The sequence below is a fragment of the Haemaphysalis longicornis genome, unplaced genomic scaffold (genome assembly GCF_048455015.1).
Source record: "Haemaphysalis longicornis isolate Haplotype H1 unplaced genomic scaffold, Haemaphysalis longicornis Haplotype H1 scaffold_10, whole genome shotgun sequence".
In the NCBI taxonomy this organism is placed as follows: Eukaryota; Metazoa; Arthropoda; class Arachnida; order Ixodida; family Ixodidae; genus Haemaphysalis; species Haemaphysalis longicornis.
The window spans coordinates 107,557,928-107,585,660 of NW_027526204.1; the positions used below are offsets into that span (position 1 = coordinate 107,557,928).

At 48.2% G+C, this 27,733-nt stretch overlaps 1 protein-coding gene across 1 annotated transcript in view; it reads left to right on the top strand.

Moving 5' to 3' along the window:
• The first annotated feature begins 3,115 nt into the window (after positions 1-3,115).
• LOC144160006 (uncharacterized) overlaps positions 3,116-27,733 on the top strand; it is a 48,492-nt gene continuing 23,874 nt past the window's right edge. Inside the window, exons 1-6 of the mRNA XM_077691633.1 lie at positions 3,116-3,220; positions 7,141-7,211; positions 10,147-10,246; positions 13,011-13,377; positions 15,787-16,070; positions 19,910-20,281. Coding sequence (XP_077547759.1) covers positions 7,147-7,211; positions 10,147-10,246; positions 13,011-13,377; positions 15,787-16,070; positions 19,910-20,281 — 1,188 coding nt within the window. The 5' untranslated portion in view covers positions 3,116-3,220; positions 7,141-7,146. The remainder of the gene's footprint in view (positions 3,221-7,140; positions 7,212-10,146; positions 10,247-13,010; positions 13,378-15,786; positions 16,071-19,909; positions 20,282-27,733) is intronic.

Below are 27,733 nucleotides of genomic sequence, written 5' to 3' on the forward strand. Positions count from 1 at the left end.
GGTATCGTTAGGGGCTGTGTGATTTGCAGTAGCAAGCGATGTTTCCCACTGTGGAAGTTAATTCCTTTATTCACGTAGTCGTTCAGTGGGAGATCATAAATCAGATGCGGCACTACACGTGAACAACTGAGTGTACATGCTAACGCAGAATTGCTAAAACAGAGCGACAGGTTTGATTTTGTTAATTCCAGTGACGCCATTTGCTTGGTGTCGAACTTTTTCACACGTAGCATCGCAGAATCGGCACGCTGGAACTTTTGTATATGATTGCAGAGAGAATGCCTGAAGAAATGCAATAATTCTGTGTCTGGAAAGTTTAATAGCTAAAAGCTGCACCATATTTGTGCCAGTGGCTGCTGATAGCTGATAGCCACCAACGAAAAGTGGCCACGGCAGGTTGGAGTGGTATTAGCGAGAGAAATGAATTCAGAAAGGTATTTCGGTTATAACCACTTCTTTTATATTAAATTTCCTATTGATACTCTGCTTGCGTCACTACACCATTTAAAGGGACCGATTTGAGTTACAGATCATCGTGAGGTGCAGAATAATAGCTGAGCAAGTTCGGACATAAGAAAAAGGAAACAGGAGAGATGTAGAAGGGTCGCTGGAGAGTTCTGCGAAATGTCGACGAAGCGCGCTCCTGCAAAGGAATACAGCAACATCACAGTAGGTTAGGCCGCCTCCGCACTTGCAATACGAGCCTCCTTAAAAGGTTCATGCCGACGTGGTGCACAGGCGGCTTCAAGCCATGGCCAGCGAGGGGAAGCAGCTCTGGAGTACGCCGTCCAAAGAGTTGGTGAAGTTGTGACGTACTTGGCCGAAGTTGAACAGGAAGTTAACAGTAGATGAACATGAGGTACAACTAGGCTTTCGCCTGTACGTTCTAAGGAATGAACTAGCATACTGCATCCCTATTCAAACTTTTGTAAGATAGAGCAACTTAAAAGTGTGGTTTCTGAGATTTTCTACATGTTTTATCACCTTTCGGCCCTTAGTTACATATTTCAAAAAAACAGCATGGCTTACATTTAGGCTTATGCATTTAGGAAATCTCTATTAAATGAAACCATATTGAAGTTGACACTTGCTAGTACCCGCAAAGCGCCTTTCGTTCACAGAGTATTTTCCTCCATCTCCGCCCTGTGGGACAGCTGCTCCTTCATATCTATGTACAGTGGGCTATAGTCACACATATTGCGATAATAAAGAAACTTATTTTCGAGAACCGCATTGGTCGTTAGGTAGGCACAGCTTCGCAGGGGCCACTCACAACAGAAACGCCGGAAAAACAAAGGTTCTGCGAGGAGCGTCCCACTTCCCACTACTTTAGAGGAACAGCAGTACACCTTGGCGGAATATGACAGACAATGTCAGCATTATCATGAGAAGCAGTATTAAGAGGCCGATCACCCTGAGACAAATCCCAGGAACCTCACCGTCTGTGAAAACGAAAGCTGCCGTCCAGTATTTATAAAGAAGTGGAGGCCCTCAACTCTTCCCGCTGGAATTCGTAAAATTCGACTCCTTCGATCATGCCGGTCACAATAGTGCGTTCTCCGTAGCCTATCAGATTTAGTGTTCTTTCTGCTATGAAACCATGGTTACAACCAGAGGCTTTCCGTAGCCGTAGAGGCTTTCCGTAGGTATGTTGTTCTGCAAAACTTAGGTTCGAATCCCCGAGAGTGCATGGTTTTAGGGGCGAAGCTCCTAAAGCCATGGGTCTGTCCATCCCTGGTTTCTCGGGGTACGTGACCGCCGCATGCTTTCGGAGATGTCGCAAAGTGGGCCGCGTTGCACGCGCAAGAACTGCCTGCAACCGGCAGCGCAAACTCGGCACCGGGAGCGCGAGCTTGTCTGTGTTCGCCAACGGAGGCGCGAGCGCACGTGCACTGCGAGGGGAAGATCACGCAAGAGATCGCGCCACGAACGCAGGCAGTCGTTCTCGGAGATCGAACGAGACGCAAGGACCTTTGCTCGTTTCCTCTCGTCTTGTTCGGGCACAAGTTCGCCCTAAATAAAAGTTATTTCTTTACCGTTGTGTCCCATCCTACGTGACAAATTGTGGTGAAGGTGCGGGGTAGTCCTCGATGGCGCGGGGTCTTTCACCAGGTCTGGGCCTGGGAGCATTGACTCCGAAAATAAAGGTTGATTTGTACAATGTACGCACACAGTCTTAAGTATTTCTTAATGATGTAATGGGCGAACTTTCACGGGAGAGTTACGGTTACCGATGATCTCCCCCTCTCGAGCTTCGCCACACTTATCATTCATTCTGTGGATATGGCATGATTTTTTTTTAAGTTGACGTTTTTTGGTTCTTAACCCATGCATTTTCTGCTCTATTCACCAATTATGCGTTGTTACGTTCATTGCTCCACGAGCGAGTGCGCAAACCGCGAGCAGACTGACACGGACGCGCTAGCGAGTTCTCGTTGGCATGCTGTTGCTATGAGCACCAACAGCTCGCACGCAGTTGGCACGGTTCCTAACCAGCCGACCGTTGTCCTAGTGCGAACATGCCTCTCGAGATAGAGGCACGAGCCAGGCACACGCCAAAGATGGGGGAAAAGCGCACCGCAATTGTGCGCCTGGGGTGACGCGGAGGGCGTTCATCTCCTGCGTCCGCCTCCGCTAGTGATTATGACTCTAAGCCATGCTGGTAGGCTTGTCTGGTATATTTTACAGGCGAGAACATGGCAGTAGCGTGGTATACCGATGACTGAGATATCGAGAATGCGTATCCAACGATAACTTCGGGTGACAAGTATGTTGTTTCAGAGGACAAAAACCGAAAATTGTTTGAACTCTAATTGTGGACGTTGTCCAATTATGTACAACCTTTAACTGACGTAACTGCTGTTAGATGATGGGGCCGCCGCAAACCGCACGTGGTAGTTTTCCTTCTTTCAGGCTTTCCGAAAGAAATACCGCCTTCTCGCCCGGATACACGTTGAAAAGTGTGTTTATTGGATACAGTTTACACAGTGCAAGCAAAAACTGGAGTTTGAGTTCACTTCAGTGTCCCTTGAACTCTGTGCGCCACTTGTGGCACAAGCGCGAACTAAACTGCACATAAAACAACACACCGCCTCTCCTTTGCAGCAGGCGGACAGAGAAGGATACTGTCGAGCTCCCTGGCGAATCCGAGGATGCGCTGGAGCAAATTTCTGATGGCCCTTGCGTCCAGCCGGCTCCGACATCAGCAGTACCTGTCACTGTAAGTCTCCTGCCCATTCTCGCACAAATGTCTTGGAGAGACCTTACCAATAGCCAATTACGGCGAAATGTTAGGTGTATCATCAAATATGAAAAGGCAGCATCGTATTCGTCACTGCGGGAATCGGGGCGCCAATATCAATTGTACCAGGATGGTAGCGTATCTGCTCCTTTCGTTGCAAATGTTGACGAAAGACGGTAGTCGACTGGCGCCGGTGCCGACTATGCGCTCCCCTTGTGTATCCCGCTCACCTCATATGCTGTTCCTCTCCCGTCTCGTTCCTCCCAAGATAACACGCTAGAGTTTTGCTCAAGAGAATTGAAATTTACCGCATTCAACTGCTCCAAGTGGGGTGCCTCGATGACAGCGCTGCCGTACGGCGGAGATGCAAGAGAATCGAAACACCCGACTACTACGTTATTAGTACCACGTTTCCCAACTCCCATAGAGTTTCTCACCAGCATTTAGAAACTCATTTAGAGCGTTCCAAGCGGAACGTGGAACATAACTAGTGGAACCTTTCGTTGCTGTGGCCATTTAAATAATGAAGTTTTTCGCTAGGTAGCGCGGGCAACAGCAGGCGACGGCTTTCTGCAGTTGGTGTACTGTCGCAAAAACGAAGCATCTGTGAAAGTTTTAAAGAAGGAACACTGCAACTATCACTCATGTATTGATTTTATGCCTTATATTTGCGTATTGTCTTGTTATTGTTCAACAATGCTGACAATAATGACCATTAACACCGACGTTTAGATGTGCTTTCGGTATACAAGACTGTTCCGCACGCTCTGTTTCACTTTGGTTGGTTGGCTGAATCGAGTCACAGAAATACAGACAGACAGACCAAAATATCTGCGTTCAAGTAGACCAGGAAACACTACAACTTCCAAATACGACTGCATCTTTGGCAGAGATTCCAAACCCAAACATACTTTAACAACCTCAATTATTACCACATCTCCCCCGCCATACCTGTAGAACTGCCGTTCTTGCCGGATTCCCTGCACAACGTACCACCTTGCATAGCAGTGCGTTACAATTCAACGTTCCGTACTCTCCCGTACCCTGAAGTTGAAGCACATTTGATCTCACGGGTCCCAGCAAAGGCGATAGCTCGCGGCTCTCTCAATGCAAAGAAGGCCATCCACTTTTTTGTTCCTTCTTCATTTATTTCTAGTGCGCTCCATTAGACGTTTTGCTCCTCCACTCGTGGGCGATTTCAACCCGCATCTCCAGGGCTGAACCAAATGCGTTACAACTGCGTTAACGTGAACCACCTGCAGGACGGTAAAACAGAATTATTGCTTATTAAAAGAGAATTATTGAAGGATTGCTATGTCTGCAGTGTGTCGAACCGAAAAAAATAATGGTTCGGTTGCGGTTCCGGTTCAAGCGAAATCATTCCGTTCCGGTTCAGTTTCGGTTCGACAAAATCACGTACCAAACCGGTTCGCGAACCGGTTCGTGAACCGGTTCGATGAGTATGGTTATCACCTAATTAGAAAAACATTTAGTAGTTCAAAACAGCAGTCAAATCAAAATACGAACAAAAATTCAAAATGCTGCTGTTCCCCAAGGGCAGTGGCGCAATTGCAAAGCAAACTTTAAACAATTACCAGATATTGGAAAAATAGATGAAGTTGCGACGACCTACCACCTACTTTCTCGCCCAGACTATGTTGTCCTAGCGACTATTCATAAGGCCACCGCAAAAAGATATGAGAGTGGGATATATTTTCTGCCCTTTCTTTTTTGTTGAAATCGCAATCGTCGCTATGGGATCGTCCATCACTCTAACCTTGAAGCCTTAATTTAGGCCTGCGTACTGGCGCGTTCAAATACCAGCGCATAATACCAATGGCGTACATTTTTTATATTTGTAACAAAACAGAAAAATCCTACAACAGATACATAAATACTACCAATGAATTAGATTATTTGGTCACCCTGAATAATTTGTTAGCTGTCACCTTATCGAATGTGTTAGCCATACTTTTGTTGAAAGTAAGCTTTAGTAACGCTAAGTCATTGCATTATTGCTCTGACCACTGCAATTCCTTTTGCGATAGCTATACGGGATGTGTCATTAGAATTAGAATGTCACCGTATCGCCTGACCCCCGGCCATCGTTCCGTGCCCTACATTGCGGAATCTTATAACAGGTTATAGTATTACAAAATGAAAGGGAAATTCGACGCGCGGAGCATAAGGTGGGACTTTTTTGGGTAGACGCTCTTCAATTCGTTCACAGCATAATCCCCTCCGGAACGAGTAGCAGTAGAAGTAATGTAGCGAGTTGGACAGTTAGTACAAGTGCACCTTCGAAAAAAAAGCAGTTCTGAAACAGACTAAACTTCAAAAAAAGCAGAAAAGATGATCGCTGGGCGAATGGGACACTGAGAGGCACCGGCCTGCCTTTCTTCATGCGTCATCTGCTTTATTACTGTTTCTGCGTCAATGACAAGGTCGTGGGCTGCAGGTTTTTGCCAAGAGACTAAGTGCGCATCTTAACAGTTTTTCCTGACTAATCTGTTTTATTTGTATCTATAGAAAACGGAACTTGTCCACTGTACTGTCCCCAAAAACTGACCACGCAACTCACTTCCTTCGCATTGACGACACGTTTGGTTGGGAAAGGCTGGGCAAAGAAAAGTATCGAGCAATAACCACGTTTTCGTGTTTTTTTTCTTATTCAGTTTTACTAACTTTTTGCGTAAAATTATAAAACTACGTGATTCGCCTTTTCTTTGTTTTTTTTTTTTCGTGCAAACACATTTAAAAAAAACTGGCCCATTTGATGCCCCGTCCTATGTCTCTGCTCCGAGGCGCAGCTTGTGTGGCAGGCCGGTAGACTTATTTTAACCAGCTGGTGATATTAAACGTGGATCGAAATCTCGATACACGGACGTTCTCAATTTCCGACTACTTCAGAAAAACGGTCGTGGGCACGGGAGATCGAGGCCACTTCTGTTCAGAAGCAAACGGCTTAGCCACTGAGCAGCTCCTGCGGTCACACTTGTCAAGTATTAGCAATTTGCAGGTGTCGGACCTTTTAAACAAATTATGAAATGCAAAAGCCCCACACACATCGGGTTGGGCTTTCGCTATTGCGCTGTGGAGCACTCCTGCAGCCTGATCGCTCCAATAAAGTCGTAGCTAGGGGTCGCCAAAGTCGTTTTATATCCCTACAAGCAGCCGAGAATGACATTTCGTTTGGTCAGTTTGCACTACACTCGGGCTTCTAGCAGCAACAGACCATTGGTGCTCTTTCATTTACCCTGTTGCTACTTGGAGCGTGGTAGTGTTCAGTTGTCTGGAGGGGAAAGTGCGCGAGCGGGTACGAAGTTGATGGCACGGGAAAGAAAAAAAGGCCTGAATTGCATTGACTGTGATATATCAACAATGGAGGGTCGAACCGTTTCGGCATGAACCGGTACCGTAATTTTCTTTTCGGTTCAGTTCCGGTTCGGGTTCAGCGTGCTCAAAAAATAACGCTTTGGGTTCGGGTTGAGTTCTGGTAAAAATATCGGTTAAATCCCGGTTTTCGGTTATGTTCGGTTGCGGTTCGACACCCTGGTCTACCCCCAGGTGACGGCACCGTACGGGAGATGCGGGAATAATGGCCTCCTCGATTAGCAGTACCGTATCATCCGCGGTCTCCAGGAGACGCGATCCGGCACCTGATTTTCCCATGCATTCTTATGGGGCTTCCAGTCCATGTATTCATGTAAGACTTCCCGACCAAATCGGGGTTATTACAACGGGATCAATGGTATTGCAACACATCGCGCAGCGCAGCTGTCGCTTTGACAGCCTCTGGAACGACACGACGGGGTCCACGGCCACACAAAATTGAAATCAACGCAAGTCAACCTAAAGACGTTTTCCACTGACGCAGAGGACGTTACCCCTTTTCCTAGGCACAGATGGATGCGAAAGATGGCGTCAACCCCGCCGATCTGCCTGCCTTCCAGGAGAGGGGCTACATCACGTAAGCTTCCGCTACCATCTCACTCGGACAACATCTGGACTATTCGCTAAGTGCATGGCATCAGTGGCAACCAAGACACCCAACCACAGTGGGCTCATACTCATTTCACGAGTCACTCTAATCTGGCGGAGCCAAACCGTTGCGAATAAGGCGACGTTGAGATAAACCTTGTCTATCCATCCTCTTCGCACATTCGTTTACAGCTGTGCTAATTGCAACTGCGGCTCTGCAAGGGCTCTATATACGAGTTGATGCGTAAGTTTACGAGACAAAGGAAACTGTAGCAAATGTAAACAAATCATAGAAAAGTGTGTCACAATCAAGAAATTCTAGCAAATCAATTCTGGTAAAACAAGCAACATGTGATCTGCAATTTCCATGCAGTCTCATACTTAAAGAGACCCTGCAGCCCTTTTTCCAACTTTTTTTTAAATCTTAAATGCTTGCAACACTTAGTCACCCAACACACCCAGAACTTAGATTAGGGGGTCGCAAAGTACCTCAGCCAAAATTACGGCTGATTAGACAGCTCCCGAAACTAGCTGAAAAGGTTTTCCTCTCTCCCGGGCTTCACTTCCTTCAACCGCGTGAATTACGTCACTAGGATCATGTAGCGGCTCTTGGCAGGTTTTCCTTCAGTTACAGCAGTTATTGCTTTCCATAGCAACTTTAAAGGGGCACTGACACAAAAATTTTGCATCTTGTTTTTTTTTTGTTGTTGTTTGGATAAGTCGCTAGTGATCTACTTATCACCGGTAGAAACCTCATTTGCTTCAGCGTGCGACGGCTGTTTAATCAGAGGCATTTTCAATGCGGCCAGTCGCAGTTTCGGTTTCAGCGGGTGCCGCGAACCGATGGATTTTATGTGAACAAAGCTGACCACGTGACCGTCGGAGGGGTACCACAGAGCAGAGCTGCCGTAGCACTGTCGAATCCGCATCGACGGTAGTTTCTGCGAATGCCCCCACGTACTGATCTTGTGAGCCGCTTAATTAAAAGCGACTGTGGACGTGACGCAGGTGCTGCGAGTGCAAATGCTACCGCGGGTAAAGAACGACGCGCGACGCTCTAGAAAGTGGGTGGCAACACGCGCGCTGGAAGCAGCCGGCCGGTCTGCCTACAGGTCCTCCTACAGATGTGTTCGGCTTACCACTGCGGCGGATATTCGATTGACGCTCTCGTAAGCGGTGCAGATGACAATTTTTATGCAACCCGCCATCGCATCATTAACTCCTTTCTCATAAGCTGTCACTTGGGTACAATTTCATGCAGCGGTAACAAGCTATCACTCGAGCTACCTGCGCCGGCCTGGGCCACTTCGCGACCGAGGCCGCAGCCTGCACAGCGACCGTGCGGTTCGCTCAGTGGCCTTTTCGTGTCTCCGGCGCGTTTTCGCGTCCAATATAAATAAAAAGTAATAGAAACAGAGTGCCTGGAATCGCTGTAGAACTTTGGTCGCGGCCAGCTGCACAATGAGCTGACGAAATCACAGCGCCTCCGCCGCCAACGATCGGGTCGTTCGTTCTCGAGGGCAGAAGCTCCGCCCTCCGGCCCTCCGATTAGAGCGGCGAGCCGTGCGAGCCGGCGAAAAACACTGGCAGTGCGGAAGCGGCAAATACAATTTCGTGACGTGTTTGGATGTTGTTTATTTACAAAATATCTGCGGGATGTAGATTGCGCGTGGACCTCTGCTGGCCGCTCGGTTGCGTTTCGCACACTTTAAAATTGACTTTAAATAGGTTCTAGGCTGTATTCGCAGCTGATATTTTGCAGATGATGTATATGTGTTCACATCAATCTACCTCCGAAGTTATCTCGCCTTCAAAATTTTGTGTCAGTGCCCCTTTAAAAATGAAGCAACAAAAACAAAGCAGAAAGGGTAGGAGAATCTGTTAGGACGAACAAATCACGCAGTGCCTCCTTGGTGCCGCTCCGTGCTTCCAGACGCGAAGGAAACTGTGAAAGCGTTTATTGAAAGTGTTTCCGTTTGCTTTTAGGGCGTAAGCGTGAAATAACTTTCAATGCTGTTTGTGAGGTGCAAACACTTGTGGCAAATTATATAGAATCTTCCAAAAAGATTAATTTACGCGATTCGAGCATCAAACCGGGAAAGAAGACACCTGCGATAAAGAGTTGGCAGCCGACAAAAGTTTAATGCCAGCTGCTCTAGAGGTGGGAGGAATACCGAAGAGGGCACCATGATGATCCTGGTGATGACTAGCGATCCGGAAAAGCTTAGGATGCCACTGGCCATAGCGGGGGATTGGGGAACGTTCTCAGGGTGCTCTCCGTAGGGCCAGCCAAGTGGTGATGGTCCCGGCCTCAATTTTAAAAAGCTCAAGAGCAGGTCAACAGGAGGTCCAACTAAGCGTTCACTTTTGCATTCTTATTAGAAACATTATCCTTGATATTTTTGTGTTCCCCAGGTAAATCTGGAAGAAAAGAAATTATCCCCTAATTTTGTTGCCAAAGCAAACTTTCGGCTTTACCGGAAAGCTTATTTCCCGTTTAGTTACCCTCGTCCCTTACATCCAGTTCTGGGCCACTGTTATGCAGCCTAGCTCCTTTTCCGTCACATTCTGTCGCCAGCCTTCAAAGAATCAGGACCGGATTCGGTCTAAACTGATATGTTCAAACGGGCGTAGTTTTGCCTCTGTCTTTTTGGAACCCCGAAATAATTTGCAGAGCGACGCCTGTAAAACGGGTTTTTGCGATACAGCTATGGTGGCAAAACATCCACTATGCAACCAAATGAGCGATAAAATGACAGTGTCTGGAACGTTCGAAATTCGTTTCGGTCGTATTAGGGTTTAGAAAAAAAAACCTTGTTAGCTCACATTATTATCTTTATGAGACACGCGGAAATGGGTTCCGTTCCATCAAGGGTTGATTAGAACGAATGCTGGCATGTTTGGCTTCAATATTTCTACCGCAGGACAATACTTCCGATAATCGGGGCCGTGGTCCTGGTCGTCGGAGTACTAGTTGCCGTCGTCGTGAGCCTCCTTGTCATTTGGCGCCCAGACACTGCCATGGTAAGGAACTAGAGCTTTAACAATAGCTAATCTCAGTGCTTTTACAGCTCTCCAAGGAGCGCTCCAAGGAGACACATCATGGCGTCTACATAGTTGGTAGTAGAGTGTGTGGGGTTAGACATCTGGGTATATTAGCCATCGCCATCACCGTGGTTGTCTGCATATTTATCATTGCATTGAGAGCTTCGTTCCATTCTCATCCGTGCATAATGCCTTCGTGCTATTTACGTCAGCTGCTGAACAAAGCCTCTTCCGAAGACCCTTAACCACTCTAAACAAGTGTCACACAATTCGTTTTTTGTCTTTGCACACGCCTTAATACAGTTGGTGTTCTCGTGTTGTCACACCCTATATTATAATGGCTGTTCTGCTAGGTTCGACCGGTTTCACTCATTCACTGTTTGTAGCCCTTTCTGCTTTCTCAGGAGGCAGACGAACTTCGCGGCGAAGCCACATTTATCGCGCTTGTTCAACAGAAACTGTGCAACTCGTATCATCGAACCTTTCTTAAAATTATATCACAACTTGCTTGCAGGCGACCATATAATTACTTTTTGTGTCCTTGACTTTTGATAATTAGATTGCTTATAGGTGCATTTGTAAACGCTAACCAATTCTCGTCTTCTGTGAATTCATGGGCAACTAAGGTATTCGTATGCTCACATACACGGCTGTCCACTGGCCTTTAAATCAACTCTCTCATTGTTCTGACTTTATTTTTGAGTCATGAATAGTTAGTTAACATTGAAGATGTACACATCAGAGATTTTTGTTTTGCTGTCAAAGCAAGGGTTCCAACCGGCGGAAAAGGCACAGTACCCTTTACACGGCGGATCTGTTGTAAGTCGAGCATTTTTGTCCGTCTCCTGAAGGTTTAGCGTCACGCAGATGTAGGAGCAGGTACCCAGACCCACCAATAAAGGGTGCATGGGTCTCAAGTATCTAAAAACTCAGGAGGAGCATTTCAGAATGAAAGGCAGAATAAATGCCTCTATCTTGAAGCACAGAGCACTGTGCAGATATAACAGATATGAAGTAGTGAGAGGAATCTGGAAGGGAGTAATGGTACCAGCACTCACGTTTTCAAACACAGTAGTGTGTGTCAAATCAGAGATTCAATCAGGGCTAGAAGTAAATCAAAGGGCCGTAGTTCGATTAAAATTAGGAGAACACAGTAAAACAACAAATGAGGCAGTGCAGGGAGACATGGGATGGGCATCCTTCGAAGTGAGAGAAGCACAGAGCAAAATATGTTTTAAGAACGACTTAGAAATATGGATGATCAGAGATGGGCAGCCAAAGTGTTACGGTATCTTTACATGAAAAGCGTAGACACACAAGGGAGGAAAAGAACCACAAGGCTCAGGACAAAGTATATGAAACACTGAAGTGCAGGGGAAGCGACCAAGGCAATAAAAAATGAAGGGAAAGAAACAAACAACGACCAGGAAAAAGAGGATGGATGCGAAGAAGTCCTTAGATATCTACAGAATCGGGAAGCAGGAGATCACAAGGGAAAAATTAATATTCGATAATACCAAAGGGAGTGCATTGCTTTTCAAAGCCCGAGCGGGTTGCTTGCGGACAAAAACGCTTATCCGCGTGGCGGTACAGGAAACACTATGCGCAGGCTGCGTAAATGAGCCAGAAACAATGCGACATATTGTAACGGAGTGCAAAAGTATTCGTCCAGTCCTCAGTGATACAGCCATCCAGCTTCCGAAAGCCCTTGTCTTTAAGGTTAGCGGAAAAGTGAAGTGGACAGCAGTAGAGGTTAAAAAGAGAAGGTTAGAATGTTGGTGGGAAAAGAGCAGAGAACAATGTGGGAAGACAAGCGAACAAAGAAGTCAGACTAGCCCAAAAATTTCGTAAAAGTATTGTCTTTTTACTTTGACATTATTTTTATTTATTTTGTTTGTATTTTTTTTGGCGATGTGATTGTACAGTGGTGTTGCGACTAAGGCCGTTGTGCAACGCCACCCCGTTACAATAGGAAAGTCACTAAGCATCATCATCATCAGCATGTTGCTCCCCCTCAAACTGGTGAAGGGGGGCTCCCACAGCTCGCGCACAGTTGCGGATTTCCTCGCGTGAATCGGAGAATTTGCGCGGCGATGGCGCTGCTGTTCTCGCGCTGGCGTACTTTGACATTCGCGAAAAGAGGGCCACGGCTTCGCTGTTTCGGAATATTTCACTAGGCCTCGTTCATTGCCGTGCGCTTCATACGGAAACAACTCCGAAGGACTGCGAGCGGCGAGTCTTCATAACAGTACTGCATTAAGGACGCACTACACCTGTCACTATGGCTGTATGGTGGATGGCTGTGGCAAACATTTAGGTCATTCAGCAGATTTTGTCATGCGCGTAGCACAGTGTAGAGTCATTCACACCCTCAGAAAAATTTTCACTGTCTCTAACTGACATTATTACGCTTAAAGAAAAACACAATGAAACACCCACTTAAGGGTGTTTAGTCATTTGCAGCCCTCTTTCAAATCCGAAACTCATAGATGTCGTGTTAGAGAAGGTGTTGTAACCACCGAATGCAACGTGTATTTCGGGTTAAATAGAGCATTATAAACGACAAAACGCCTTCTCACGAGGTGTTTTCTTCGAGGTTTGTTGGATTACACGTTGTTAATAGACTTAAAATACCCCTAATGGGTATAAACCAATGCAATGTATACGTTCGGGGATGTATCTTACACTCGCGCATGTCGAGGGAGCCGCCTTGCTTGAGGAAGCAGTGCATGCTTCTTGGTAGTCCCTGCTTCAGGTGTCCACAACATCGGGCGAGTTCGTCGGCAAGATGGTCTCGGTGGATGGCGTGGACGTGTACCGCTGGCTCGGCGTACCATACGCCCAAAGCACAGCGGGCAAGAACCGCTTCCGCAAGCCCCGCCCGATCACCGAAAAGCAGCGCACCATGGCCCAGGAGCCACGGCTTCCGTGCCCTCAGTTGGTGAACGGCAAAGTGGTCGGCAGCGAAGACTGCCTTCACATGAACGTGTGGGCTCCGAACGGGAGGTCAAGAGCCGGTTCAAGCAGAACCCTAGTGTTGGCGTCCGTCAGCTACTGGTTTCAGAGGGGATCCAACAACGACCCCGACTGGGCCGAGCTGGCAGCGAAAGGTAACAGCACCCTAAGCTACAGGTTATTGATGGCGGTGCATTGTAGACAAATGTCGCGAAATTCCGGGCTAACACGTTGATATTCGCGCATCTCGTTGGCGTTGAAACTCCCAATTTTTTCACGTTTGTGTCGATATTGGAAAGGGTTCAAAACAATCCTATATAAACTAGATTGAACACATTTTGGAAGGTTGGTCACAAATAGAAATTTCTTGCTTAAACAGCTGCTGTAGTGAAGGAACTTAGTTAACCCACGGATTATAAATTGGCATGCTGCAGGGATGAGGAATGCTGTAGTCGTGTAACGTTGTGTATCTTTCCCAGCACGTAGACGTGCGTGTAGAGAAGGGCATATGAACAACCGGTTGTACGCAACTTACATCGTAAAAGGAAGCTCGCTGTTTGGAAATTTAGTAATTTACCCTCGCCCAATATCGCTTGACAGATAGTTAGTTGGTTCATGCTAGACGATGGAATCACACTACGTAGAGAAAAGGACGAATATTAGAGTGTTAGATGGCGATCATAACTTGCAACGTCTACTTTTGCATGAAACGAAAATACTCATATATACTTCCCGCCAGGGTCACACGCAAGCAAATCAAGAGCCCCAACACTTGTTTCGGCGTAGCCAAGATCAAAGGGCAATCACAGCAAACAAAGCAATTCCATTAAATGGGGTAAACATAACAGCACACACCATACAATAGATTCAGTATAAAAATAAATAAAGAGTATAAAATCAGCAGTTGTCATAATTTGCTGTTAATTGGCTTGCGGGTGAGCACAACACATACGTAAGTATGTGTTGTGCTCTTCCTGTCGCCCTCCTGACTTTGTCCTCGCCTTTCCACCACTGTTCCTTCATTTTTTCAATCATTTGCTGGCATCTCAGGGGCATTCTGTGATTTTTACATGGCGAGATTTCGTTGATGTTTCATTGGCCTCATTCTTGCACACTCTTCATATATTCACAAGGATATCTTCGATTTGGATTCCTGTAACTTATTACAACGGTCAGCGGAGATACCCTTTTGCCGCCGCTTCAAGTACCACGACCACGCTCTGTGTGATTTCTCGTTTACAAAACACAAAATAGATATATCAAGAATAGTCTTTAATGGTACCGGTGACGTTAGCCTCGCAAAGGAGCCTAGCTTGTTAAATCAGAAATTGTTCCACAGGGAGTATCCCCAGTGAACACATTGCGTGCCGGCACATTAGGAAAATATTTAGAGACACGCTCGTTCCAGCAGACATGCGTCACGAATATGGCAGGCAGGTAATAAAGGAACTAGAAAGAAAGCGCTCATAGTGAACACCCGTAATTTCTTAAGACAAACATGGGCCGCATACTTGCAGGTGTGGGCAATACCGCCTTTTTAACACCACAAATCTGACAAACGACCTTCCGGCGGTGATACTGCATTGCGTGGCAAGCCGCTGTTTTATTCACGTGCATTGAGTAGAAATTACGATAAGACGGTTGAAAGGGGAATTTTAGATTAGTTAGCTGTCTGGTGAGTTGAACGTAACGCAAGCGGATATGATCTGTCTGAAGACTTAAGAACCAAGTGGCCACACTGGGGGAAGAATGGACGAAGTCAAGTGGTTTCTTCGCGCTCATAGCAGGCTACTGGCAACCGCATCGTAGGAAATGGCGCGCTAAAGGCCGAGCCACCGTGATCCTACGGCACAGCGCGCCACAGCTGGTAGCCAATGGTCGGCAGGTGGAGACGACGTCGACGACAGGGGAGCCAATGAAGGCGGATGCGGTGGCGCGTGCGTGCAAACTACAAACCCAAAAATGGACACCTCCGAGAATAGCAAAGTGGCTTTACCAAACGTCACGTCGGGTCCTCTTCGAACATTTCTTTCTTCCATGGTGAAGGCGCTTCGTCGTTTTGGGAGGTCGCCCTTTAGTGCTTTTATATTCCGCGCACCCACAGCCACCTCCGCTTTCACTCGGTTGCCTGCCTTCTACTTCGTATCGGCCTACGAACCATTGCATACAGACTGGGGCACGCATTTCCGTTGGGCCTAGGTGGGCCGGCATTCGGTGCCGTTGCTAGGATGCGGTGGCCAGTGGCTGTGATGAGCGTGGAAAAACCACAAGACTTAGTCCACGCTTCCCACCATGGCCTCTCTTAAGCTTTTCTTTTCTCCATGGCGCTGTCCGAATCCAGCGCCAGCGAACAGTACGAAGGCGTGAAATCAAAGCAGTCAACAAACCTTCCACGAATTCATAACGGGAGCAGGAGGGGAGGGAAGGGCTTCGAGGGTTGAAGTGGACAAGCATAAAGTGCACATCATGGTCGGAGCAATATCCTTTGTCGACTTTTGCATTGAAGGAGGAGGATACGCTGCACATTCATTTTACGATTTCGTATTCCCGTGAAATCGAAACAGCCGACGTAGTGGTGATGTCCCCCAACATGCGACTTGGCGTGCTCGGATTCCTGCACCCGAACGAGAGCACCGTGAAGGACGTGGCGAAGGAAGACGCCAAGGAGGCCGTGAAGTGGGCGGTCGACAACGCGGCTGCCTTCGGTGCCCGTCCGGACGGGGTCGTGCTCGTGGGGCATGGTTCGGGCGCGTACATGCTGATCGAGGCGGTTACGAGCCTCAACATCAGGTGCACCCGAGCCATCTTGGAGGGTCCTGTGCCTGGCGCCTTGTGGCCTATTAACATGGTGCGCTCACGCTTTCTTCCAGTCTTAGCCGGATTTCTTCGATTTTTACGGTGCTTGCATTTCAAAGAAGTAACGTTACCTTGCCGAACTTCCATGGGTTCACATTTTCCAGTGCCGTCCGATGTTACACGTCTATTGGAGATCCACCTTGCCCTGCCTACCGCGAGACGTGACCCTACAAAGATGGTGAAAGGAAACAGGGTGCCATGGACCCCGAGCTCAGCACTACTTCCTCTTCGGTTATCCAGGGTCTTGCTCTCACACGGCCTGTTTTCGAGAATTACTGTGGGAGGTGCACCGGGCTTGTTAAGTTGTCAAATCTACAACTATACGTGGAGAGAAAGCAAGGCAATGTTTGTAAAAGGTACCTCGCTGTTGTCCCGCTTCCCGTGAGACGCTCTTTGGTGCAACGGGAGGGCTTCGCAAGACAAAATACAGTTAAACCTGGATGTAACAAAGTTGACAAAAACATTCGCAATTTTTCGTTACAACCAGGTTTTCGTTACATGCAGGTTTCGAGCTAAGGCTCGCGGGAATGAAGCAGAAACGAATCCAAAATGCTAGACATCAGTGAAGGTGAACTCACCCTACATGCATTTATCTCACAGCTAAAAACTGCGTGAGCGGCGACTCGTGCTCCCGCACAAGTTAAGGCCTTTACACGGCGCTCCAAAGAAGCCAGGTCACTTGCCCCTCTATTAACAAGCGTAACTTAAGTATAACTTTTGCATTTTGGCCCTCTTAGGCAGTCCCTTAGGTTAGTCTCATAATCAGGCAAACGCTGGAAGAAGAGATCCAGCGCCGCTGGGATTTCCGTATAGGGTTATGCTGAATGTAAGCCTTTTTGAACTTAGAGCTCTTTACCGCACTCAATATTGTTGAGAGGGTGCTAGATGGGATACAACACCAGGTGGCAACATTCTTCTTTCTCGCCAGCGGAGATGCAATTTCGAATTGTGCGCGTTTCTTGGAAAAACACAACGTTTCATTTCCTAGCAGCAGCACTCATTACCGACGAACCGATACCCCAGACAGAGGTGGAGACGCGCCACTGCACGCCGACGAAACGGCCTAGCAGCTCAAAACCAGAGCTCTTCGATGTAGGCAGTAGCGAAACTCCGCCTCAAAATACAGCCCGCACCTGGACCCCCCCCCCCCCCCCTCCTTTGGATCATGCGTATGGTGGCGCCACTGCGGCCACCGCACGCACTATCCAAAAAACAAAATAATTATTCAAACTGACAATTTAACCTTAAATTTTGTTTTAAATGTGCATAATTTATTATTGTTGTACTTCCATAATTTATTCATTGCTGTCGTAACTGCGGTTTTTTGTGGATAATGTTTCTGCGTCTGCGAACTGCCTCGACGGGTTGGCGCTTGTGCGAACACTCCGGCGCGACATAGGTCCTACCTGAAGTTCTGAATTTGCAGTTATCGCTCGGCGTCCATCACACTGTGTGCCAAAACTAATCATGTAACTGATCAAGTGGCTCTAAATAACCCCTTCGAGCCTGCGTCAGGGCATCGAAGCGAGTTTTTAACTTTTTTTGCCGCCGGAAGACCGCAGGTAACGTGCACCAGACGACACTGCGCAGGCAACAACGCATCCCATACGCGATTTTTTTCTTCTCTTGGTTCTAATGCATATAAAACACTCGTGTGATTGAGCACATTGGGCGTCTTGAGCACAAAAAATTTACGTGAGCACCCAAATACCATTTTTCGGCCAGCTCATCGAGCGGCGAACCACGGTGTACAGTTTATTTTGTCGCAAACAGATGGCGCCACTTTTAAACAAGATCCAAAACAGTGGACCACTCGCGGGGCCACTTTTTGATGCATGGGGCCTATGGGAAGTTTCGCAACTCCTACATCAAGTAACTCTGCTCAAAACTTCAGTCTGGAACCGAAACTGAACTCCCACGTGGAAACGGATGGTAGTTTGCGGTGGGGGCACAAAAAAGTAAATAAAAACTAAAAAAGGCCTCGAAGGCTAGTTACCCTTGATAGCTGGTGTGGGGTTCACGCTACACAACCGGAACCAGAAGTGATGGCTACGTTAGCCACGCCAAGGTGCTAGCCCCCTCCATTCATCATCACCATCTTCGTCGTCATCATCATCATCGTGGCGTTCCGTGTTTAAGCGATTTGAGATATTTTCACGGCTGCTAGCTCCTTACCGTAGTGCTAGCATGCGGTAAATTATATCATTTCTCCTTCCGATCTTTGAGAGAAAAGTGCAAAAAACAATGACGGATCAGCTCGCCGACTTCGTTACATCAAGGTTTTCTATTCAAAATGCATTCAAAAATGCGTTGTCAAACCTGGTGTAGTTTTATGTACCATGGCCCTCTCTTTTTCTTCTTTTTTCTCTTGCTGTCGGTTTCTTTTTAATTTTGCAGCTACTTCCTAGTGTACATTTTGTGTTTTCAAGCAACCGTGTTGACAGAACGGAAGCGAGATTTTACGCACGCGCCGTGCGTCCGGAGATCGTATCGGAGCTCTTTGGTCGACCCACTGGTCTATGGGTCAAAGCATTATTTTTTTACATGACACCATTGGTCCCAATAAAAAAGCTTCCGCTGTAACCATTATATTCCGGTTTCTTGTACCCACAGACAACCACTAGTGTGTTAATGGGCAACGCCAACTAAAGATTGAACGTTTCTCTGCGGTACATGAGGGACTCTCGGTAATGCATTGTTGGCCTGGACATACCGCCATATGTCTCTCCAGTGGATCTTAGAGAGAGAGAGAGAGAGAAACAACTTTCGCTGAGCCCATTTCAGGTGACGCTCGCAGGCGTCAGACGGGGTGGAACCCTATTCACGAGTCCCATATGAGTCCAATAGCTCCTGGCCCCTGGACGCGAGCTCTTGCTGCGTCGACAGGTCGCGGCTGGACATCAAGATCTCCCATCGCTCGGGTAGGGGGGAAGGGGAAGGGGGAGGGAAGGTAGAGAATTCTTGAGCTCAGTACACTCCGCCAGTATGTGCGGCAGGGTGCCTTCCGTCTTTTTGCAGAACGGGCAGATGGGGTCGTGTTCTGCCGGGAACATCTTGTTCAATAAAGCTGGGTGCGCCAGTGACCCCGCTTGTGCGCGGCGCACTATTGTTTGTTGCTTGCGGTCGAGTTGCTGGTGCGGCACGGGAAGCCTGCACCTGGCGCTCCTGTACAGCGTGGTAATCTCGCGGTAGCTCGTAACTGGGTGCGGTAGCTCCGACTCGTCCTCGGCCCGGTCTGCTAGTTCGCGGGCGTAGTGGTCGGCGAGGGCGTTGCCTTCCACTGTCGAGTGTGCCGGAACCCACACGAGCTCTACGTCTCGTCCCGGTGGGCTGTGCTTTGCGAGAATTGCTATGGCCGCGTGGGAGACGATTCCCTTGCGGTAGTTGCCGTAAGCCGTCTTGGAATCTGTGACGATCGTATGCACGTCTCCGTGCGTGAGGGCGAGAGCGATGGCCATCTCTTCTGCTTGGCTGGCACCTGTCGTCCGTAGCGACGCGCTGGTCACCAGCTTGTCGATGGTCGTGACGGCGGCCACTGCTTTGCTGCTGTGCTGGGGAAGTGCGGCGTCCACGTAGAGGACCCGGGGGTCTGCTTCCAGCTGTCGGGCGAGTGCCTGTGCCCGCGCGGCACGCCTCTCGTCGTTCATGCCGGCCTGAATATTGCGCGGCACGGGCTTGGTCTTGAGCGCTTCCCTCCACGGCGGAGGTAGAGGGTGCTTGGGTATCTGTGGTTCGATGGGCCAACCAATCTTCCGAAGGACTGCTCGGCCGTGCTCAGTCTGGCTCAGTCGCACTCTCTGGTTGGAACGATGAGCCTATATGAGCTCGTAGACCTGGGGCCTCGTGAGGCACCTGATCGACCCGCTGGGCAGCAACCTCACTAAGGTTCTGAATACCTACGACGGAGACGGCCGCAAGCTCGTCGCAGACCTGACGGCGCGTTACCTCAAGACCGATAGGGGTAAGTTCCAGATCCCCGAGACGTACGACGGCCCGGCGAACGACAAACTCGACGAGCCGTTCCCGCTGGCGGAACTCTGGAATGCCATCAATGATAGCAATAGACGCAGTGCTCCTGGCGGAGACACGATCACTTACACGTTACTCGGCAATATGAGCGACGGGGCGGCCAAGAGGCTCCTGGGCCACATCAACAGGACCTGGGAGACCTCGCTGCTGCCCATGGAATGGAAAGAGGCGCAAGTGCGGTTCATCCCCAAGCCGGGCAAAGCCCTCACAATCGAGAACATGCGACCCATCTCCCTCACGTCGTGCGTAGGGAAGGTAATGGAACGCATGGTGCTCCGTAGACTCCAAACCTACCTAGAAGAGACCAACCAAATGCCCGAAACTATGTACGGCTTCCGGCAGCACCTCGGCGCGCATGACGTCCTGGTGCAACTGCAGGAGCTCGTGATGAAGAAAGCCACTCGGAGCTCGCCACGCGGGATACTGGCCCTCGACTTAAAGGGGGCATTTGACAACGTGTCCCACGCGAGCGTTCTCGGTAACCTCAAGAAGACGGGATGTGGCCAACGCACGTTCGGCTACGTTAAGGATTTCCTTAGCAAGCGCGTGGCGGTCATACAGATTGGAGGAGAGAAGTCGGACCCGATAGAACTGGGAGACTGGGGCACCCCACAGGGTTCCGTCCTGTCGCCCCTGCTATTCAACCTGGCCCTCCTCCCGCTGCCAAGTCTACTCAAACAGATCGACGGCGTGGACCACGCGTTCTACGCCGACGACATTACGGCGTGGACGAGTCGCGCGGGATCCGAAGCCTGGACGGAGGAGGTCCTGCAGAGGGCGGCAACGATGGTCCACGAATACGCCAAGACCTGCGGGTTGTGCTGCGCACCCCAGAAGTCGGAGCTCCTCATCGTGCAGCCCAGAAGACGCAAGAACGATGCTGAGCCGAATGTGGTCGTTACCATCGACGGCGTAGACGTAAAGCCCACGCAGCAGCTGCGCATCCTCGGTCTCTTGCTACAACGAGACGGCAAGGCGACAGCGGCCATTGCTAAGATCAAGATGGCCTCCGAACAGGTCACCGGAATGATCCGACGCGTTGCGAACCGGAACAGAGGACTTAAAGAAGACGACGCCTTCCGCCTGGTCAGAACGTTCATCGTGTCTCGCATCGCCTACTCGGCCCCGTACCACCAGCTAACGAAGGCGAACAGGAACACGCTAGACACGATCATAAGAAAAGCCACCAAGACGGCTATGGGCCTGCCCCAGTACTCGTCTACGCAGAAGCTGCTGGACATGGGGGCACATAATACAGTGGATCTTAGTATGCAACTCTACGGTACAGGCAGAGGTCGGGGGCTTTGAAGGATTGGTAATTTGAACTGGTGGTTGTCGGATTATGCCGAATGGTCATGCTAGGGAAAAGTCATTAAGGTGTATGGGCTGGCTAGGGCAGACTTAGCGGGCACGGTGCGGCAGTTACACGTAAGCATCACGAGACGAGAGTCCGTCCACGGTAGTCCTCACGCTATATAGAACGTGCCGGCGAGCATCCATCTACATTGGCATTTACTGCCATTATCGCCCCAAGCTTCTGCAGCAAAAAAATGAAAAGCTCATACTAGCACGTAAGACCTCAAGGTAGCGAAGCTGTCTACAACCTTCACGACCGTCACGAAGGTTTAAGTCTACGATTGCAGCAAATTTGGTACTTCTTTGGTGCCGCAACGACCTTTGCTCCACCATTGTTGCTATAAGTGTGAGCTTCTTTCATTTTTTTTTTTTTTGAAGTGATAAGTGGACATCACCTTTGTGAAGGCGTACACTATGACGCGTCTTTCTCGTTCCGAGAAACTGTTGCCATGATTACGGCGAACGCTGGTGTTTCTCTTGCCAATGTGTGCGAATCTCCTTAAGTTAATATGCCAGGCTTGAGAAATGTGTGCCGGGGTGTGCTGGGCTGTCGTCGGGAGGCGCGCACACAAGAGCGCCGGGCACTTTATATCTTATCTCTGCTAACTGCGGGTGGTCGTCCCGAGGCCCGCGCTCACGTGGGCGCGTTCGGCAATTTCTTGGTATTTTTAACTGCAGGCTCTAATCTTGAATTCACCGCGCAAACAAGAAACGAGGACGATAGGGATGGAACGACACACAGGCGCTGAATAACAACTGAAGTTTATTGCTGTGACGTCTGGCATATAAATACAGCACAATTCAAGGCAACAAAGAAATCGACACGTAACATGTGAAAAAAAAAATCATAATTCCGCCACATCACTGCCACCATGTGCTTACAAACCGTTTAGACAGTTGATTTCTTTTGATGATAGCGCAACAGGAGGGACGGTTACACACTTTGCTTCTCTTTTTGCTATCTTATGAGCCTCAATTATTTCCCTCGTCAGTTTATGCTTATTTCTACAAAATATTGTGGTACTACTGAAGATAGGCTCACCCCCAGGACAGACCCTACAAAGTACTCCCAGATGGCCGCTTTTGCTTTTTTCCACGTTGTAACTGTGTTCTTTTAGCCTATCATTAACACATCTCTCCGTTTGCCCGATATATTCTCTGCCACACAATAAAGGTATGCTGTATACTACGTTTGTGGCTCATGGGATGAACTGTCGTTGGTGTTTTTTCCTACAAACCTGAGAACTCGGGTTATCGCTGTTCACGTGTCTACATAATCTCGAAAGTTTATCTGGAGCTGAAAAAACAACACTTACATCGGCACGCTTGGCAAATCTTTTTAGATTATGCGATACCGTATATATGTACGGCAGTACTGCAACCTTCCCTTTCTTTTTGTTATTCCGAGCACTTTTTGCCAAGTTACATTTCATTTTGACATGTTATGTGCCGATTTCTTTATTGCCTTTATTTCTGCTGTATTTATATGCCCGACGTCACAGCAATAAACTTCAGTTGTTAGTCAGCGTCTGTGTCGTGCTCTCCCTATTGTCCTCGTTTCTTGTTTGCGCTGTGAATTCAAGATTATGGAACACCAACTTTCCCAAGCATCAACTTTAACTGCAGACACAAAAATTACGACTTGCTCAAAGGCTTTGCTGTTAACAAAAGAGCGATTATCTAAACTCCCAGAAAGATACAAAATGTGGAACCACAACATGTACAGGAAGCGCCCCGGGTGCTTTATGGCAAGGCAAAACTACTTTATAATTTTATGCCGGAAACTGAGACGTTACATTAGAGATAATGTTTTCTCTTCACATCTGTACACGTTTTTTCAGTACTCCTCGCGTACAGAGAAAGCCTAGGTTTCCTTTCGAAAACCGTGCCAACTATTTGACTGCTATTTCCCCCAGCCTAAGTGATTAACTGCACGAGTAATGCTTGCGGTTCATAAAAAAAACCGGGGCGCAATCATTATGTAACTACAGGTGTGGTTAAAGCGGAGCTTTCTCTGCCTCCCTGATGATGACCATCCCGTGGTCAAAACACAGTACAGCTAAGCGGACTTTGCGTAATAAGATTTAAAAAACAATGATGATGGCCAGCGGAGGCTCATGAAGCGTATGAGTTTAGATTCTCGTATGAGTTTTTACTAAATTTCCACTGGGTCAAAATTCAGTCCACTCATACGTCAACCAAACAATTCGTCATAAAAGGAAGCTTCGCGTTCAGCTATCGTCATGGTTAGACAGCGGAGAGCATGATTTTTCAACAGTGGAGCTGGTCAAACTTCCTTCTGTTTCTACGTATTGTTGAGGGGAAATTCCGCCCGGCCAAGTGGTGAGGAGGAAATTGCTGGGCCAAGAAATGTGAGAGTAAATGGCGAGGACGCAAGAGGCCCACGAGCAGCTGTCGGGAGTGCGGGCTTCAAGAAAACGGCGTTCGCGAGGTCCCGGAATCACATCCGATGTGATTCCAGGACCTCCCCAACCCGGGAAGCCAATAGGATTGCCGTGACGTTTACGCCATGAAACCTTCAACCTAACCTCTGGGCGGCAACAAGTGCGAGGGGTGCTATGTTAGCAGCCGCGGGAAGCAATAACATGACCTGGCCATTGGAACGACAAGAACGCATCCCGTAGTCGGAATCAAACATGGATCGCTCGTATTATGAAGCCGGCAACTATCCGATAACGCCCTACCATCGCACTCCGGGTGGTCAGCCTTTACTTTGTGGTCGTAGCGCAGGCGTTGGCTTTCGGCTTTACTTTGGCTTCGGGCTTTAGCCGTTTGAAGACTTTAAGAGGGCGGATTGTGGGCCGTCACTTAACTCAACTTGCATGAAGGAAGCTTCTGTCTAGAACTTTATTTTCTCTTAAGAAGCAGGCAGACCTAAGAAAAGCCAAGTTAAAGTTAGTGACGACCACCAGCTCCACTGATTCCCACTCTTCGCATCTAAATTTCGATGGCGGCTTAATTTTTTACCCTGGAATTTCTGACCAGAGAGCAGCTTTGGACCTCCCGAAATCTGCACAAAACTCCTGTGGACAGGCAAATAAAAGAGGCCCTATATTACAAAGCTTGTGTCCCTCCCTGCGCGACACTTTGAGGATTTATTTATTTCAAGACCAAGAAATGATGAGAAAGCCCATGTTGCCACGGTCGCTTCCCATTTCATCTCTCTCCGGTTGAAAGATCACCCTCGAAGCCTTTTAAACCATACTTGCGGCGGTTTGTGTTCTACCCTACTCTTATATTTGGCCTCAAAACACCATATAATTTTATATCTCCCCACTGCCACCTTGTCTACTCAGGGCCAGCTGGAACCATCAACGAACCTGTCCACCTCTATCAACTGCACCGGCCGGTGGAACAGAAATTCCATTTCGCTGCATTGCTTAAGGAATACTTCTCTGGAGGTGCTGCTGCCAGCGGCTGCAGAGCTGAAGTTTGGCTTCGCACCGAGCTTGGGAGATCTAGGACAGTTCTCGAAGGGACCGGAACTTGAAATACCTGAGGTCATTGCTGGCGTCGACATCAACCAGGTAACGGAGGCCATACACATTCGTAGAACTATCTTAAACCGGTCGTAAAGACCAAATAAGGTTTCGTTCATAAAAACAGTTTTGCTCAAACAACTGACAACCAATTTATCACAAACTTCAAAGTAATATTCACATATTACGAGAAATAGCTGAATCAGTGTATACACGTTCTCCAAAGCGGCGGCCTGGGCGTATACTTGTTGGACGATGTGACGTCACTAGGCATTGCTGTCTTTTTCGGACGCGTTTCTCGCCGTGGCTTTCAATGAACCGGGACGCATCGGCGAGCGCCGGAGTGGTTTAAAGGGACAGCCAACCGATTTTTGTCGCGTATATGTTCTCTAGCTCATATGAAAGCCAGCGTTTTATATAGCCCGGTAACAACAAGCAATTTTTAAACAAACTGGCGGAAATAATTTTAATTTGGCAGCAAACTTCCTGAAATCGGAAGGGTGGCGGTTCGTAGTGTCGAAACTTGACACTACAATATGTGTCCCTGTCACGTGACCTACAAACCTAGCAGCTACTGTAACTGCTGAAACGTTTATTTACGTATTGAAAACCTTTTAACACAAGTATTTGTACAAGCTTAAATAGGATATGTATTTCTAAACATTACTTTGAAAATTCTAAAGACACGCCGCCCGCCGCCGCTAGGTTGCTGTCAGTGTGGCTAACTGAGCCTCCATGCCCAGAATCAACGGCAGCGTTCAGTAAACAGACCCAGCGAAGGAGCTTTGACGATTCTGTCTGAGTCAGTGGCGTTTGTTCTGCCGAAATATTTGATTTCAGTCTCCAAATACACCAACGGCAGCTTAAAAAAAAAAAAAAAAAAGTCGCTCCCGGGGAGAATCGAACTTCCCGCCTCCACAACGTGAAGCCAGATTCTACCTATCGTCTACCCCAACAGATGGCGCATTCGTGCAAAATAGACCCTTGCATTAAAAAAACACATAAAGGAACAGGAAAGCCTGCGATTCACACTTTTTTAGCTGGGAACAAGTTTTTAAATATCGTTTTTTATTTCGCATACAGACAAAAGTATGTTGCCGAGCTACTCTATGTCATGGTTGCCAGCATTAGTTTTGGGAGGGACACATACGGCTCGTAGAGCAGAAAATTCGATTTAAAAAGTTCTAGAGCGTTATCAGCAAAACCGTTTCTCGTCAAGGTGCTTTAAGTGATGCCCTTTCATTTGGGATAGAGAATATATACTCGACAAAAATCGGTTGTCTGTCCCTTTAAAGGGCGAATTGTGCAATTATTATGTGCAGAGCACTTAGGGGCTCGCCTTGTCACCGTAGCTCTCTCGCTGGACCCAAGTAGAGCACCACACGGCGTTCTTGTAGTAGCGGCAGTCGTCGCGGCGTAACCCAGTGGCTCCGAAAGCCAAGCGGTTCATATAGTCATAAGCGTTCGAAACTCGTGACGCGCTAGCGCTTGTCATACGTCTCCCTGTTGTTTAGCACAAAGAAAACTGCAGGTACTTTTGAGGCAGAATATACGGAATTGACAGGCCGCGCCCGCGTTAATTTTGTTAGGAACACTCGTTCGGTTGGTTTTTACGTTAGCAAGCAAAAAAAGTGGCCGTGCAAGGTCGGTACGTGCGGGAGGTAAAGCAAGCACAAAAAGAACTGAACTCCCCCTGGCGCTCTTTCAGGCAGGGGGTGCGCGAACACTGCTAAGGCGGTAAATTTGAATTGCATTCGGTGGTAGCAGTGAACAGATGACTGCGCAACAGCCCATTAGTGCGAATCACTGCTCTGCACTTCCGACAGCTTTCACATTGAGTGGAACGACTTAAACTTTTTTAAGTGTCGCTGTGAATGAGCACTTATCAAATGTGTACATATTGTGTGCCAACCTTCAGAGACTACTTAGTCCCAAAAAACGGCCCACAAAGCTGCTTGAAGAGCTGTTCTCACGGGCGCCCATCGCCAAATCGCTGTTCACGCGTTTTATACGGCATTTTTTTATATTTCTATGTGCACAGAAACCATGCATACGTGGGGTGGCAACCTACGGCCCGGGGGCCGCACAGGAGGAAGTATTATGCTGCCCCCGGCTTAAAGTAAGAAGCCAAAGGCTGGCATGGCAATTCTAACCTCAAATGCGGTTAGACAGGAACAAAGCAAGATTGCTTCCAGTTGGCATTGATTCCAGGCTATCTTGCAGGGGATAACACAATACGGTGCGGTGCATTTGACAAAATATCCCCACGCTACGTTGTACAGCCCCTACACATCAAAGCAAAACCGCAGTCGTCAGATGGGACATGTTTTGTTTATAAATACAGCGCGACGTGAAAAACGAACCTACCTACCAGCATCTCTCGATGTCTGAGGCACTTGAATTGGAGCATCTTCATCAGAACAAAAATCTAACGAATCCAATCGTTGGTGGAGAAATCACTGCTGCTGGGGTAACAAAAATCAGCAGCAACATCTGCCGAAGTCTATGTCACAGCTGTCCGATTTTGCGGAGCGTGCCGAGAAGCGGACGCCATTCTCATACAACTCTCCGCAATGAGGGGTTCAAATTTCACTCTGCGCGCCGTCTCTGCACGTGAAATGTCAACAAAACACAATGAAATCGAGAAAGAAGTTGTCAATATATACGCCAGATGGTCCGAGTTGTCTGCAACATTAACGTTGGTCTGCAAGGCACGGTGGCACGGTCTTTAGGTATCGCGGGACGTTTAAAATCATCGTAACTCCGTGTC